A 16,296-nucleotide genomic window follows, 5' to 3' on the forward strand; every position below is an offset into this window, starting at 1 on the left:
CTGACAGGAGACAGTTCTCTTGGACAGTTTCCCTCCCTCTCCAGTTCTGCCGGAGTGGAAACTGGCCTGAAATCAGGAGGTGCACACTCAGAACAGGAGTGGACTTGGACTCTGAAATGCTGCTCCGTATCTAGAATCAGGGTTTCTCTCAGCCTGCTTTCCAAAGATGATACCAACCCTGAGTCACTGCTTCTAAAGTCAACAGAAGGCTTTCAGCTCCACAAACAAAGCTCCGACCTCAACTCGAGAATATTCCACTGTAAATATATGCACACACTGAGTAAAGCAGTGTTTCCCCTTTAAATTACAGGCATACTGTCCCTAATATCAATAAAACTGGGAAGGAGCTTACTAATTAAATTTTTTATTGCTGCTAAGATCCTTTTAAAAACTGGGGGAAATAGCACTGGTGCCTGTGGCACATTGGTTAGAGTGTTGGCCCAAGCACCGGTGGGTCTCGGGTTCGATTTCCCAAGACACATACCTGGGTTGTGGGTTCACTCCCTGCCCCCAGGGGCATGTGTGGGAGGCAACCAGTTAATTTATTTCTGTTACATCGATGTTTCTCTCTCTTTCCCCCTCCCTCCTTCACTTCCACTCTCTCTGAAAAGCAATGGAAAAAATACCCTCAAGTGAGGATGAAAAATAGGGGGAAATATTGCATGGCCCAGCCTACTGAGGAGGTAAAACACTGCTTAAATGGAAGTGTCTTCTAAGTGAATGAGAGACCTTCCTTCCTCCCCCCCTTCCCCCTTCCCCCCTTCCCCCCTCCTTCCTTCCTTCCTTCCTTCCTTCCTTCCTTCCTTCCTTCCTTCCTTCCTTCCTTCCTTCCTTCCCCTCCCTTCCTTCCTTCCTTCCTTCCTTCCTTCCTTCACCTCCCCCTTCCTTCCTTCCTTCCTTCCTTCCTTCCTTCCTTCCTTCCTTCCTTCCTTCCTCCCTCCCTCCCTCCCTCCCTCTCCCTTCCTTCCCCCTCCCTCCCTCCCTCCCTCCCTCCCTCCTTCCTTCCTTCCTTCCCCCTTCCTTCCTTCCCCCTTCCCCCTTCCTTCCTTCCTTCCTTCCTTCCTTCCTTCCTTCCTTCACCTCCCCCTTCCTTCCTTCCTTCCTTCCTTCCTTCCTTCCTTCCTCCCTCCCTCCCTCCCTCTCCCTTCCTTCCCCCTCCCTCCCTCCCTCCCTCCCTCCTTCCTTCCTTCCTTCCCCCTTCCTTCCTTCCCCCTTCCCCCTTCCTTCCTTCCTTCCTTCCTTCCTTCCTTCCTTCCTTCCTTCCTTCCTTCCCCTCCCTTCCTTCCTTCTGTCCTTCCTTCCCTTCCCTCTTCCTTCCTTCCTTCCTTCCTTCCTTCCTTCCTTCCTTCCTTCCTTCCTCCCTTCCTCCCTCTCCCTTCCTTCCCCCTCCCTCCTTCCCTCCTTCCCTCCTTCCCTCCCTCCCTTCCTTCCTTCCGTCCTTCCTTCCTTCCCCCCTTCCTTTCATCCTTCCTTCCTTCCTTCCCTCACCCTTCCTTTCTTCCCCCTCCCTCCCTCCTTCCCTTCCTTCCCTTCCCTTCCCTCCTCCTTCCTTCCTTCCTTCCTTCCTTCCTTCCTTCCTTCCTTCCTTCCTTTCCTTCCCCCTTCCTGCCTTCCTTCCCCCTTTCTTCCTTCCCCCTTCCTTTCCCTCCCTTCCCCCTCCCTTCCTTCCTTCCCTCCCCCTTCCTCCCTTCCTCCCTCCCTCCCTGCTTTTTATTTATTAATTTTTAATCCTCAACCAAGGATTTTTTCCATTGCTTTTTGGAGACAGTAAAAGGGAGGGAGGGAGGAGGAGGGAGAGAAACACAGATGCGAGAGAGACACATTGACTGGCTGCCTCCCGCACGCGCCCCAACTGGGGCTGGGGATCTAGCCTGCAAATGAGGTCATGCCCTTGGCCACCATCGAACTCGGGACTGCGGGCTGATGCTCTAACCACTGAGCCAAACCAGCTAGGGCCATATTTAATAAATGACTATTTTCCACCCACCAGCTTGTGCTACACTGTAAATTATGTCACACGATTCATCTATTAAATTTTGAGCTTCTCATCCAAAATACTTTTAAAGACAAAAACTGAGAACAGTACACAAATCTTACTGCTGAAAGTCCTAGGTCTTCCATGTGTTCACTTATCATAATAAAATGCAGTTTTGGAGTAATTTATTCATTCATTTATTCAATAAAAATCTGCGACGGGTGCCAGGCAGTATTCCAGATACTGGGCATTCAAGAATTCCGTGAATGTCAAAACCACTTTTAGACGGCTTACTTTTTGCTTTGACCAGAACCCCACATCCTTTTCAACAGTCATTAATCCAACACTGTGTCTGAGGGGCTGCCCAGCTCCTCTTGTTTATAAACACACTCCCTTGGGCGGGTGCTTTAACGTTGGTTGATTTGAAAAAATCTCTAATTACCCCCCTCCTTTATCTTCCAGTTAGTCACTCATTTTTTTTAGATTGCCCCAGAGCCAAATAAAACAAAATGTGAGGTTGATAAGAAGTTGCTATTCCTCTCCTATCAGCTGTTTATCCCTAATGACTCAGGGCTGTAGAATCCCACTGCCACCTATTTCCTGCCTTCCAACAGATCTGGCTGCAAGAATGAGCTGCTGGAGGGAAGTTTGCCGGCTTTCTCCAACTTTATATATAGAGAGTAGATCACGCAGGGTGAGTATTTATCTACATCAAGCTTGCTCAGTGTTGGTACTTTATTTTTTAATCCTCACCTGAGGATATTTTTTCCATTGCTTTTCAGAGAGAGAGGAAGGGAGAGGGTGAGGGTGAGGGTAGAGGGGGGGAGGGAGAGAGGGAGGGGGAGGGTGGGGGAGGGAGGAAGGGTGAGAGGGAGAGAGAGAGAGAGAGAGAGAGAGAGAGAGAGAGAGACACGGAGGACGGGAGAGAGACCCATCGACTGGCTGCCTCCCACACGTGCCTGGACCAGGGCTGGTCAGGGATCAAGCCTCCAACTGAGGCACGTGCCCTTGGCCGAAAGTGAACCCGGGACCCTGCAGTCGGCAGGCCAATGCTCTAACCAACAAGCAGAACTGGCTGGGGCTGCATTGGTACTTTTTGACTTCCTTGCTTCTCACAAATTTTTTTTATAATATCCTATTAATTTGTATCTTTTCTACCCATCTGTAAATTCAAACCTGGTTCTTTTCTTTTTTTAAAGGAGCTTATTGTGAATTTCACAAACTTGTGGAGTGAAAGCCAGATACTGAAGTATATGATCTCCTTTACATAGAGTTGAAAATAGCAGAACAAATGTACAGTGTTGGAACTTGGAATTCTACTTTTGTGGGGTGGTAGAGACGGGGAAGGGGCACAAGAGCGGCTCTTGGGCTGATAATGTTCTGCTCATCTAGATGGAGGCTTTGGGAAAACGCCATGGCTGCCTCATTTGTGTACTCGTCCGTCTATATGTGGACTTGAATAAAGTTTAACTTAGAATATATTTATAGTAATACCATTTTCTAAAGCATACACTTAGGAAGAAGAGGAATTTTAAGGCATAGTAACAAGTAGAAAAAAATGCTTTGTTCTCATGTTTAAGTATTTAGTTACAGTGGATATTAATTTTTATAACAATTACTTCTTTTTGTGTATTTGAGGTCATATTAGTAAAAAATGGTATTTTCAAAATCCAATTCGGACATCAACTCCTCTAGGAAAAGACTTCCCCTCCCTTTCCGCAGCCCCACAGGCCTCTGCTCACACCTCAGCTGGCAGCGCTTCCACCTGACCCACCCGCCTGGCCGCTCCACCTTGGGAAGGACCTCATCACCCCACCCGTCTCTCCAGCACCCAGAAGAGGGTCTGCAGCAAGGTGAGGATGTATTTTGTTGTTTGGTTGGTTGGTTGTTTTTAAATTGAAACTGAAACTTCGAATCGCTGCCCCTAAGTTCAGTTTCATTAGGTTACGCAAATGTCACTGGTGGAAAGCAACAAAACTTGCAGGACTGAAACCAGGCAACATTTACAAGAATTCTGGAAACTCAACCCTCTAACCTATACACTCTCCTTCATGAGTATTTCCTAAGAAAAGAATCAGAAACCTGAGAACAAACTTCACTATCATGTCATTTATCATAGCAAAGAACAATTTTTTAAAAACCTAGTAATACTAAACTAATGTTTTACTCACTGAAGTATAATTCATAAAGAATTCAAAAAAGTTTCAGTAAGAGAAGTTTTACAGTATTAAGCAGTACACTAAATCGTATATTTTTCCAGTATTCTGACAAATGTTAAAAAAGATAAAATGTTAACAGTGATTGGGGAAATTAAACTATAAATGTCTTCTATTTTTCTGTATTTCCCCAGATTCTATATTTTTATGATATATTTTTAAATGGATTTATACAAAGTAGTAACAAATAATTAAGAACATATTTCAGCCCAGCCAGCATGGCTCAGCAGTTAGCATCCACCTAGGATCCAGGAGATTGTGATTTGATTCCCGGTCAGGGCACATGCCTGGGTTTCAGGCTCCATTCCTAGCACGGGGTGTGCAGGAGGCAGCCGATCAATGACTCTCATCATTGACGTTTCTCTCTCTCTCTCTCCTTCTCCCTTCCTCTCTCTGAAAAAAAAAGGAAAAAAAGAACATATTTCAAAGGTATGTCCAGATTGTGTAATTCTGTACCTAACCAATATTTATGTAAAATCTTTAATATAAAAGCATATACAATTTGCTTAATTAAAATAATAAGACATTCATCATGGCTAAAGTTCCTACTAAATGCCCAAAATGTTCAGCTGAACTAATTTCCACATATCACTTTTGCCGCCATGCCACTTAAAAATATGAATGGCATATTTGGAATATGAAAATAATAGCATATTTTCTAAAAATGTATGTGTGTGTGTGCGCGTGCGCCCAATGAAAGTTATAGAATTGAAAAACCCCCAATTTCCTGCAACGTATCACACAAGAAAAGTCCCCTTGAAGAAGGGACACAAATCAGTGCTCTGAAAAGTCATTTTTCATGGACCTTCCAAACGAAACAAGGACACCTCCCAGTCCTCTTACCAGGTTTCCAAACTGACAGACACAGCTGTGAAAGCTGGCCTCTCTCTACCTGCCTTTAAATCAAATAATCTCGATAAGCAAATAATATCCATCATTTGTGTTTCCAAAACTCTACAAAGTATCACCAAAATACTTCTTAAAAAGAGCTTCTTTAAAACAGATGTGTAAAAGAAAACACCTCTGGAGAACAGGTCAAAAAGAGTGAAAGTGAGCTGAGGCTTCATGTCAAATGTGGACACCAAGTCCACTAATTTCTAATTCCCAAATTGTTTCATTCTTCCCTGATGATCAATGATTCTTTGTTGCAACTCAGAGCCTCAGTTTCCTCTATTTAAAAATGGAGAGAGCATTGTCTACCTGGAGGCTTCGGTGCGGATTAAATAAGACAAAATGTCTTTAAGTATAAGCCTGTCTCTTAGAAGGTTCCCTTTAAATAATGACTAATAACATTTCTATTATTTTATTACTATTATTGATGTTGGTAGCAATAAAGTCCCAAGAAGTTAAACGGAGAATGAATGAGGTCTCAGAAAAGGGCTAAGAAACTGAAAGAACCAGTAATGATGTTGCCCTGTGTATAACCGTAATGGTACTTAAGATATTTAGAATCAAAAGCAAACAAACAACAAACAAAGCTGTCCTCTCTTCCCTGCAAACCTCCCAGTCGCCCTATCCTAGAGAGAGAGACAGGTTCTGGCAGATGAAAGGTCTATGAATTTACCTTAAGAAGTATTGTTATATCTACCTTAAGTGGAATCATAGGAATTCTGTCACCTAAAAAAAAAATGTTCTACTTCATTTAAAATTATTTTATTCTAAAAATAATTTTATACTAATAGTCACAACAAATTTACCATATGAAAAAAATAACATTATCATTATAATCAGATGTTAAAACTATTTTGAACAATCTCTCCAAATTGTTTATTTACATTTTGAGCACCATCAGCCTATGGTTTTAAATTTTTATTTAAGTCCATATTATATAAAAGCCTTCTTTCCCTTCACCTCCCTAGGCAGAAATAATCTTTCCCTCCTTTGAAGATCCACAGCCCTTTATTCATGCTAGACCTCACCACCATCTGTCTTCCACAATGTCTGTTTGTGTAGGTAATCCTTATTTTTCCAAACACTGCCTATTGTAATCATTCAATATTTACTAAATAAAAACACATAAAATAAGGTCACATATGTGAATGTGCTTATTTAATCTATAAAATAGTATGAAATAAAAGTTACTATTATAAAGGTATTATGATTTAGGCTAAAGTATTGCTAGATGTTCCACTTAATGTATCATAGTGAAATGACACTATAACTTTAAAGCTTTAATACACCTCTTCTGTAAACATTCATTCATTGCCCATAATTTATTTTAAAAAACCCTGTACACAAAATATGCTAATAAATGGAGAGGGACAGATGTTAAAAAAGAAAAAAAAAACCCAACCCAGTCCTAGAGACACTAGCAGTCTGCCTGCCTCACTATCAGCCCAAGGAAAAGACTTTCAAACATTAATTAAAATTCTAGTTAACAAAATAAGAGCCCAAGAAAATACTAGTATGTGCTTCATAATCATTCACAATTAACATGAAAAGAACCCATTAAGAGTAATTAACTACTAAATTTAATTTTTGCATTGAGTTGATTCAGTATGTGAATGGAACTGACAGGTACTGTTCTAATTGTATAAACAATCAAGGTTCTCAGGGTGTTCAACTCCTACCACATACCTGGTCAGGCAGAAGCTGACACTAGTTACTAATAGCACAGCCTTCATTAAGTTTGCCTTCTTTAAATGATGCTGGAACACAGAAAGGATTTTTATTCTTTCCTGGAAATGTAGATATACACTTTCATTTTTATCTAACTAGTTTTGAATATCAATAATATTCTCATCACCAAAAGAGGGAAACAAATGTCTAATGTCAAGGCCTATGTAAGAATGTAAACACAGCCCGGCCGGGCGTGGCTCAGCGGTTGAGCGTGGACCTAGGGTCCAGGCGATCGGGGTTCGATTCCCAGTCAGGGGACATGCCCGGGTTGCGGGCTCGAGGCAGCCAATCAATGACTCTCTCATCATTGATGTTTCTATCTCTCTCTCTCTCTCTCCCTCTCCTTTCCTCTCTCTGAAATCAATAAAGACATATTTTTTTAAAAATAAAATAAAAAGAATGTAAACACAATGAAACAACTAAAAACCATGAAATGATAAGGATGATACATGCCACTTTGGGGCCAAATAATCGAAGAGTTGTAGAGATTCTATATACAAAAATGAAAATGATTTACTGATTTTTCTTAAAACATTGTTGGAGCCAAGAAATTTTTAAAAATATTAATTTGTGCAGTGAGTCCTAAATTGTCTAATCAATAACATATTCAGAACAATTAGAATCATCTATACGGTCTCAGATCCATGTCTACTTCAAGACAAGGAACCACAAGGCTGAGAGATTACAGTCATTTCTGGACTGTCTGAATGCCAAAACAGAGAAAAAGGAGCAAGAGTTAGTTACTGACATCCCTATTACAGCATTAAAAAGAAACTCAGGGGCATATACTCAACCTTCCGATCTCAGAGCTGAGACATGATTTTATGTACATGGTCAAGTGGTTTTATAAGGTCATCAATTTAGGAATTAACAAAAGTCGTAAAATCAGACTACCAAAACGATTTCACTGCATTATATCTGAAGCTTTAGAGAAATATAAAATTTGAAACCCTCTTCTAACTTCCGCAATGGAGTAAAGGTAAAATATACTTATCATAACATATATTATCTTGAGCTTCTATTGTAATTCATTATATTTTACAAAAACAGTGACTGCTGGCATGTCAGACTCTCTGTAATTAGAAGTGGTTTCTAATGATCAAAAAATGCACTGGGAGGTGAACACCAAGTCACCAGGACCATAAAAATCTTTTACTGCAGAGAGGCTTTAAAGTACGAAATCATCACCAAGTCCTGTCTCTAAAGACCTCTGCTTTCAGGACGGTCAGCCACCGGTTCTGAACTCAACCACAGCCCTGCACGGACCATCTAGAACCTGACCGTACCTTATAGTAACAATCATGCCAAAATAAACAAAATATCAAGACAGCAGGCCAAGTCAGCACTTACTAAGTACTAATCTAATTGTCTGGGGTCAAAATGATATAATTTCTAATTCTCATGGTAAAAATATGAGATAAAATTCAAGTGTCACTACTCAGCATTTACCAAGCATGCCTTCTATTCCTATGTAACACAAAGCTTCTTAGAAGACAGAAACTGCATATGAAATATCAGATGTTTGAGATGTTTCTACATTATCTATGTTTTAAACAAGCCAAATTATGTGAGTGCTCTTATCTATCTGATCAGTATTGCATAAGGAATGCCCTGAGCACACATGTGTCAAGGCAAAAGGAAAGAAATTCTTCAAGACTCTGAGTCTCCCAAATATGGTGTGTGTGACTAACAGCTGAGAGGAAATACAACTGAGAAGGCCTGCGGGAAACCCATTAAGATCCAGCCCAGAAGAATGCGGGTGAGTGTGGCTGGATGTGCACATTTGTGCAGGAATGCAGCCATATTTTTGGCAATTCCGTTATGGTCTTGGATGACAATTACTGACAATGGTCTTTCTTTTTCAGTTGTAATGTTATATTTAAAGAACATTATTTCAGTGGAAGGACCTACTGGGTCTTTAAAACAAATAGGCTTAAAGCTTGGATTTACAAAGGCATGTGGTATTTCGAATAAAACACAAATGTGTACAAAAAATTATATGTTCCACAAAAACCACCACCTGCAGCCAAAAACAAAAAACAAAAAAACCACAAAACAAAAGCCAGTACCTTAGGAAAAAATTAGCATGCTACTTTGCATTTCACTCTACATTTCCCTTTAAATATATTATTTAAATATTTTTGTAAAAGCAGTGCCTTAGGATTATTATATTCTGAGAACAGGGTGTTTTTAAAGGAGAATTCATCTTTTAAAGCATATGCTCTGATACACTATTTATAGATAAGTTCACACCCAGCATGTGCTTGTTCTTTGGAATAAACTAGGTACCGCTGCTTTCCAAACGACTGAAGAGCCACATCTGATCCTGGTCACTGTACCGAGCCATCCTATGGTCTCAGTGCTGTGGAATGTTATACTATAAAATGAAAGCATGGTATTTTTCCTCTAAGAGTTTATAATTTAATATGGGTATAGATTAAACAAATGTATACATTCAAAGGTAAAAGTAATCTATAACCAGCTCTAATTGTTTTGACAATATAAAACACTCAGAAAGAAAAGTACTGTAATATTTTACAGGTGAACAGTAATAATAGGTAAAAGTGACACAGCACTTTGCAATTTAAGAAGTGATTCTCATAAAATTCAATGAATCCTCACAACCCATGATACCTTCCGGCCATCCCCCCCCCCCCATTTATTGATGAAGAACCTGTAATCAAAATAAGGTAAGTGACCTGCGCAGTCTTATATACTAAGAAGTAGAGCCAAGATGCAAATTTGGTTCCCACAGCTAATCAATCAGAGCTGCCACTGCGTTTATGATTAATCTTCCTTCATAGAAATCACCTCACTGGCTGCTTACCACAACCAATGAGATAACAGCAGCTAACAACCACTCACATCATGGAGCAGTCACTGTTCTACATGGTGTTAACTCGGTCACTCCTCACATACCCCACAAAAGGAAGTGTTACAGTATTACCCCATTTTAAAGGCGAGAGAATTGAGGCTCGCTGGAACTACATAAAGTGCCTAAGAGCATGCAGCTAACAGGCAGGGAAATGAGAATTTACACTTGCAGCAGGTTAACACAAAGCAGGTGAGGAAACCTGCCCACAGTCCAAGGTGAGGACAGAGGAGAGCAGGGGGCTGGTCTTCTTGTCGCGCACCCTACCCAGTTCTCCTGAACTAATCGGAATGGTGAGGAGCGTGCTGTCCAGAAGGGGCGAGAGGGCTTTGGGTGCAGACTGCTCTCTAAGGGGAGAACCGCAGGTGAGGAGCAGTAGAGAAGCTGGGAGGAGCTCCCGCAGATCAGAGGCAGAGGGCAGGAGAGTGCAGCCAGTGCATGTGAGTAGACTGGAGGGTCTCCTCTCAGCATCCATCAGGTGATGACAAGGGACGACTCCAATTCAAGAAATAGCAAGTGAAGCACAACTCATCTGCTTTGAGGGAAAAGCTAAAGCCACTGAAAAATCTGGGAGGTGTTGTGATGCCTGAAAGAAGTGCGTCCCACTCAAGCCCGAAGTGTACATGCTCACACGAAGAGATAGAACCAGCACTGAAAGAGTTGGACCCTTTACTTTTTTTTCTTTAATTAAAATGTTATTAACAGTTTAGCAACTCCTCTCTACGTAGAAAAGCTTCCTTTGGGTGGAGAAGCACAAAGTGAACATAACTGAGCCCACATGCTTCCCCTGGCCCTCCTGCCATGCTCTGCTCTGGGGCCTGCGTGAGCACAGACACTCCTCAGAAGCACAATAAAATCCCACCCAAACGAATACACTGAAATGCCAGCCTAAACCTAAATTCCACATAAGAGTGGGATTTGCAACAAAAAAAGCAGAAAATCTTGGCAGAGACGAAACAGTGATATCAGAGACCTAGGCAGCAACACTTTTTAGAAGACAAATTAAACCCTAATGGAATTTCTTTTCTCATTACTTAAAATAAAATAAACCAGGTCACTAAAATGGGCTTACACTATGGCATTTTGTTCATTTTAATTTCATTTTTCTTTCATTAAACCATAAATTCCCATGGAAATACCTTAGACACATGTTCACAATAATTGGGATGCCTAACATTTCAGTAGAAGTACTTTTGCATGAGTTCAAAGTAACACGAGTGCAGTGAGAGCCCTCCAAGTTTTTTGCTTATGTCAACAGCTATTTCACGAGCATGAATTATCTTGTGGCTATTAAGCATGTGCAAAATACATTCCCGGTCTGTGAGCAATCTCAAGGCAGAAGGCCAAGCAAAGGTCTGAACTACACATAGAAACATCAAAATCAGCTGAACGTCCTGGAATATAGCAGTCAAATTTTCCTCCCAAAGCCATTAGTGTTAAGTATACCTTGATGAATTAAGGTCACGTGTAACTACAATTGAAATTATGAACCACCTGAGCTCTGACCGATTTTTCCTCTCAAAAGCAGAAGGGGTGGTAGTTGTGAGGATATGTTTTTCCATTCCAGCAATTTCCTCAGCTATTTCACAGTAGAACTGAAGTCAAAATGCACTCAGTGACATTTAATTGCTTTAAATATATAGTTATTTATGTTATTGCTCATAGGGCAGATAGAATTTTTATAAAAATTTGTTAAGTTATATTTGTTCATTTATTTTTGAACTGTACAGACCAAGAGGTATTCAGGAAAGAACTAATCTCAATATGTAACATACTACCTAAATCTAAATTCAGTTATAACTATGTGACGTACTTACTTATAAGCTTACAAGAGAACCAACAGTGGGCATGAGAAATACAAAATCAACATACACACACAGTTGCAAACACCTACCCCTGGCAGAAAGCTTCTTGGTGTTGATGATCTTGGCAGCATATTCTTGACCAGTAGGGATTTTCATACATCTTCTCACCACTGAGAAAGCCCCCCTGAAAGTAAAAAGTTACCAGGCCATCAATATAATCAGCCCTGATAGTCCATTAAAAATTTACAACAATTGGAGCATTTTTATTGAATTTACTGAATTTTCAAATATCAGTGCACTACAGTAATATCCAGAAAATGACCCACTCTTCCTGGAAACCCAGACCTTCCTTAATGCTGAGAAACAAACGTAAATTTTATTTCATTGGAAGCACACATTATTAATCAACAAAATGAAAGGGGCTGCCAATTATGAGGCTCTTGTTTGCACATGAAATCTGAAAACCTTTTACAATTCACACTCACACAGCACCAAATGCTCCAGGGAAAAAACCCTGCAAAGAGCAGAGCTGAGGAAGAGCAACAAAAATCTGCTGCCTATTTATCCTGGTAAGAAAAATTAATGTGGCTCCAAGTAAGTAAATATGGCGATTGTTTTCATTAAAATATAAATCTTGGGAACATCTGTGTGGTTTAACAAATCCTGATATGGTGACTTTTCTGTGCCCTGTTTTGAGCCGGGGGAGGGGAGAGATTTGAATTAAGCTGCTCTTCCGACATATTCTCCATGTTTTAACAAACAATGCATAAACACATAAACATAGAATGTTCATTCCATTTAAAAGATATCTCCATTTCCTTTAATTCAGCTGCGTAAAACACCACCATACGCCGCACCCTTTCACCAGTAATAATGGAAACAGAGACAGGACTGGGTTTGGGTCAGATGCTGCATAAACCATAAATCAGCATCCCGGTCGCCCCTGGGTCCCTGCGCACAGCCCGACCCTCGGCAAACGCCCCGTCCTTCCCTGCACACCTCCAGCCCGGGTCCCCACGCAGGAGCCTCGGCAGGTCTCCTGCACCTCCGTGCACCTCCACCCCGGGGTCCCCCGCACGGGCCTCGGCAGGTCCCTGCTCTCTCCCTCACGTCCCCGCGGTCCTGCAGGGTCCACGCACCGCTGGGCCACCCTGGGGGCGCCTCGAGGTCCAAAGGGCTCTCCCGCCGCGAGGGAGTCCTCCGGGGAAGGCGGGACGCGCGAGCCCTGGGAGGGGATGGGACCGGGCCACCGCGACGACGGCGGCAGCGGCGCGGGGGGGCGGGCTCCCCGAGCGCCCCCCGACCTGAACTCGGCGTCACGGCGCGGCACTGCGGGGACAGCGCGTCCCCGTCCGCGCGTGGTCGCCCCGCGGCTCGGAGGCGTCTCCGCTTACAGAGACCGGTCCGCGCGGCGTCCAGACGGGCTCTCGGGGTGACAGCTACGGCCGCGGGCCCGCGGTCCTCGGGCCTCGGGCGGGGGCAGGGCCCCGGGTGCGCCCCCGGCACGGCCCGCCCGCCCGCCCCCCGCGCCGCGCTTACTTTCCGAGCTCCTCGAAGAGCTGGTACTCGTCGGTGAACCGGGTGCAGGTGGTGGTGGAGGCCATCCTGGGGCCGGCTGTCCCCGGACCCGCTCGCGTCCGCGTCCGAGTGGCCGGCCGCCGGGGTCGCGCGGGGCGGGGGCGACCGCAGAGAGCGCCTTCCCCGCGCTCGGCCCTGCTGCCCCGCGGACGCCGCGCCGCTGTCCTCCCGCCCCCGGACGCGGGGCCGAGCGCTCAGGAGCGGGGGCCGGGAAACGGAAGGCGGCCGGCGCGGGGCGAGGCGCGAGCAGCCAGCACCCAGCAGCTGCGAAGGCTCCGCGGGGCCGGCGGAGGGAGCGAGCCCGGGGCGGGGCCGAGGGCGGGGCTCCAGGCCTCGGGGGCGGGGCCACCGCGGAGGGGCTGCCCGGGGCGGGGCGGGGCCGGGGAAGGGGCGGGGCCGGGGAAGGGGGCGGGGCGTGGGCGGCGCGGCCGGGCGAGGCCGGAGCTGCTGGGCCGACCACCTCCTGCCTCGCGGCCCCAAAGGCCCTCGGGGGCGCCAGCCGGTCCCTTCGCGGGTCCCGGGCGCACCCGCCCGGGGAGAGGCCGGGGCGGGCCGACGGGGCGCAGGACTGGGCGGCACGGGACGGCCGGGACTGCGGCCCGCGCGAGGGAGACGCCGCCGGGTCGCGCCTCCCTCCTGCGGGACTGCCCCTGGTCTCCACCGTCCCGCCCCTCCCAGGCCGGGGCGCTCACACCCGGGCGGCCCCCAAAGGGGTCTGGCTCGGCCATCACGGCAACGGCGCGCGGCGAGAACGCCGCCTCCCGGCCACACCTCAGCTGCTGAGGGACTGTCGGCTCAGCCAGTTCCGGGAGGAAGGCGGTTCTCGCGAGATTTCCGCACTTGGTGGGCGGGCCTCCCGGAGTCGGGGTTCGGTCGCACGACCCGGTGGGCTGACGTCACCGCACCGCGTGAGGACGCCCCGCCCGACCCTCTGGCCCAGGTGGAGGGAGCGGCGGGCGCGGCCGGCGCGGGGCCTGCGGGTGCGGCCGGGGGGCCCGGCGGTCCGCTCGCGGGTGCGCGTCGTGTCCAGTGGAAAGCGAGCGAGACCCGCGCCCTGCGTGGGAGCGGATACTTAGGGTGTCTGCCCCCGGGAGGCCGCCGCGCGAGCGGGCTGGTGGGGCGTCTCCGCGCGGGGCGCCCTGTGGCACAGCAGCGACCGCGCGGCGCCCACTCGGCCTGAGCGCTGGGCCCGGAGCCTCAGGCCCGGAGGGCGGCGCGGAGGCGGAGGCGGAGGGGCGGAGGGCGCGGGGGCCCAGGGCCCCGCCGGTCCCGACTCCCGGGGCGGGATGCTGGTAACTGCGGGGACGGGGGTCCCGGCGTCCACAGTTAACCTTCTGTGACAAAAGTGACACCAGCCTTAAAGAGCAAAGAACAGATACGAGGGAGGAGGATACTGAAGGCCTCGGAGAGGGGAAAACGGCGGCTACACGTTAACAATTGGACTACACAACTGAAAAAAAATTGGTCTAGGTCAAAGATTTTTAATGTCAACGTAAGAAACATTCAAACCTGTGAAGAACGTTTGTGAGTTTATTTGACCCAAACTCGGCAAATTTTGGGACGCAGAATGTCAGTGGGTTGAGATAATGCTCCGGAGAAGGGCGGTTTTGCACCTTGTTTTATGCAGCACAGTCCAAAGAGGAGACAGCGGGGGTCACCCGAAATCCATGGGTAACAGGATGGGGGGGGCTGGGAGTGGATAAAAAGTAAAAACGTTAGACACTTCTTTCACTTAGGTGGGTGCCGGTGAGTTAATAGTCAACCATTAACCTGGTAACAGTAATAATGAGGGGATAATGGTCTCAGCTCTGTGCTTTGAGGGGTCCAGAAAAAGGGAAATTACTTTGTTTTTGCAAAGGCCTGCTCATCAGATGCGTAATTCTAGATGCAAAAAGGAGGGTTTAGTTGAGGTGAAGATTAACCTTTGTCAGGGAAAAATACTGCCTTAGGACATGACTACCCACCCTAAACTGCTTTAGTTTAAGAAAAAGTTTTAATTTCAGACCATCTTTTGTGGTTACTTTAGGTCCCTGAGTTTGCAAGGCCAAAAAGTTGGCCTCCCCTGAGCTTGTCAGGTTAGCATGTGGCCCCTTTTTGTCCACAGTATATATTTTAAATATTTTGCAATATGGTTCCAAGTTATAATGCAGTAATTTGATATTCTCTGAACCTAAAAATGAAATAGAAAAAGTAAAATTAAAATAATAAATCAAGTTAATATAAAATTTTAGAACTCTGGGGAAGAAAACTTTTAAACATTCATATAATGAGGCCTACATAATTACAGTATTTATCTTAGTTACTTAAATTACTGGTAATTGTAAATGGTTATGACAATAAAGGAAACATAACTGAGTTTTAATACTGATGTATTATTAGACAACAAATGTGTACTTTTTATTTTATTTTTTATTATTTTTTTAAATGTTTTCATTGATTTCAGAGAGAGGAAGGGAAAGGGAGCAAGAGCTAGTGTGATAGGCAGTTAGACAGACATGAGCAGAGCAAGGACACTGGGCCAGGTACAGAAGGTCATCAGGTGGAAAGTCCTGGATGCCTAGCAAAGGACAATTGTAGGGTGGGACCTCGCCCCCAGGGTGGCCTTTCCACCCCTAGCATATTGCTGGTCATGTGGTTTGGACCCCCCCCCCCCATGTTTCCTCCCTAGAGATAACATTTAGGCCTCAGTTGTGTTTCAGCTCCAGGCCCAGAAAAGCAACAACCAGCCACAGCTGAACTCAGGACCAGCTGCATTGAATGATGCCCCATTCCGCCACCCCCAACCCCCTCTCCCACCCTGGTGCCAACCAATCAATCAGTGGAGACCACAACCCTGAAAAGACACACCTGGAAAGCTGCTGAATCTTTTAAGATCTTCCCCTGGGACCGCCCCTAAAATTTCCTCCCTTAAAACCCTTAGGATGGAGGCCCTGGGGAGTTACCTCCAGGGGGCATGCCCATTCCTCTCCCTTTTGGTCCTCCCCCACCCCCAGGCACTAAATTAGCTTCCTCAGTCCCAAGCTCCTAGGGTCCTTCCATTGCCTCTGTAACTTGTCTCCTAAATCCATTTCTTCTAGGAATTACTTCTTCCACCTCTGTGCTTAATGGAATACATGTTCTCTTGTAGTTTGGGTCTTGGCTCTGAATTCTTTCCTAGCCAGAACCCAAGTACTGAGGTTGCTGAACGCAGGTCCCGTCTGACCCCACTGGACTAACACCCAGTGCCATTCC

The 16,296-nt window shown here is 45.8% G+C and overlaps 1 protein-coding gene across 4 annotated transcripts in view; it reads right to left on the reverse strand.

Moving 5' to 3' along the window:
- CAMK2D (calcium/calmodulin dependent protein kinase II delta) overlaps positions 1 to 13,333 on the reverse strand; it is a 156,454-nt gene extending 143,121 nt beyond the window's left edge. For 3 of the 4 annotated variants that reach the window (XM_081134327.1, XM_081134326.1, XM_081134325.1), the window contains exons 1-2: positions 13,027 to 13,241; positions 11,577 to 11,671 (exon numbers count right to left, since the gene is read on the reverse strand). In XM_081134327.1, coding sequence (XP_080990453.1) covers positions 11,577 to 11,671; positions 13,027 to 13,091 — 160 coding nt within the window. In that variant the 5' untranslated portion in view covers positions 13,092 to 13,241. Of the gene's footprint in view, positions 1 to 11,576; positions 11,672 to 13,026 lie in introns of all 4 variants that reach the window. The other variant, XM_081134328.1, reaches the window with a different exon arrangement.
- Between the last annotated feature and the right edge of the window lie 2,963 nt (positions 13,334 to 16,296).

Source organism: Miniopterus schreibersii (assembly GCF_964146895.1).
Source record: "Miniopterus schreibersii genome assembly, chromosome: 4".
Lineage (NCBI taxonomy): Eukaryota > Metazoa > Chordata > Mammalia > Chiroptera > Miniopteridae > Miniopterus > Miniopterus schreibersii.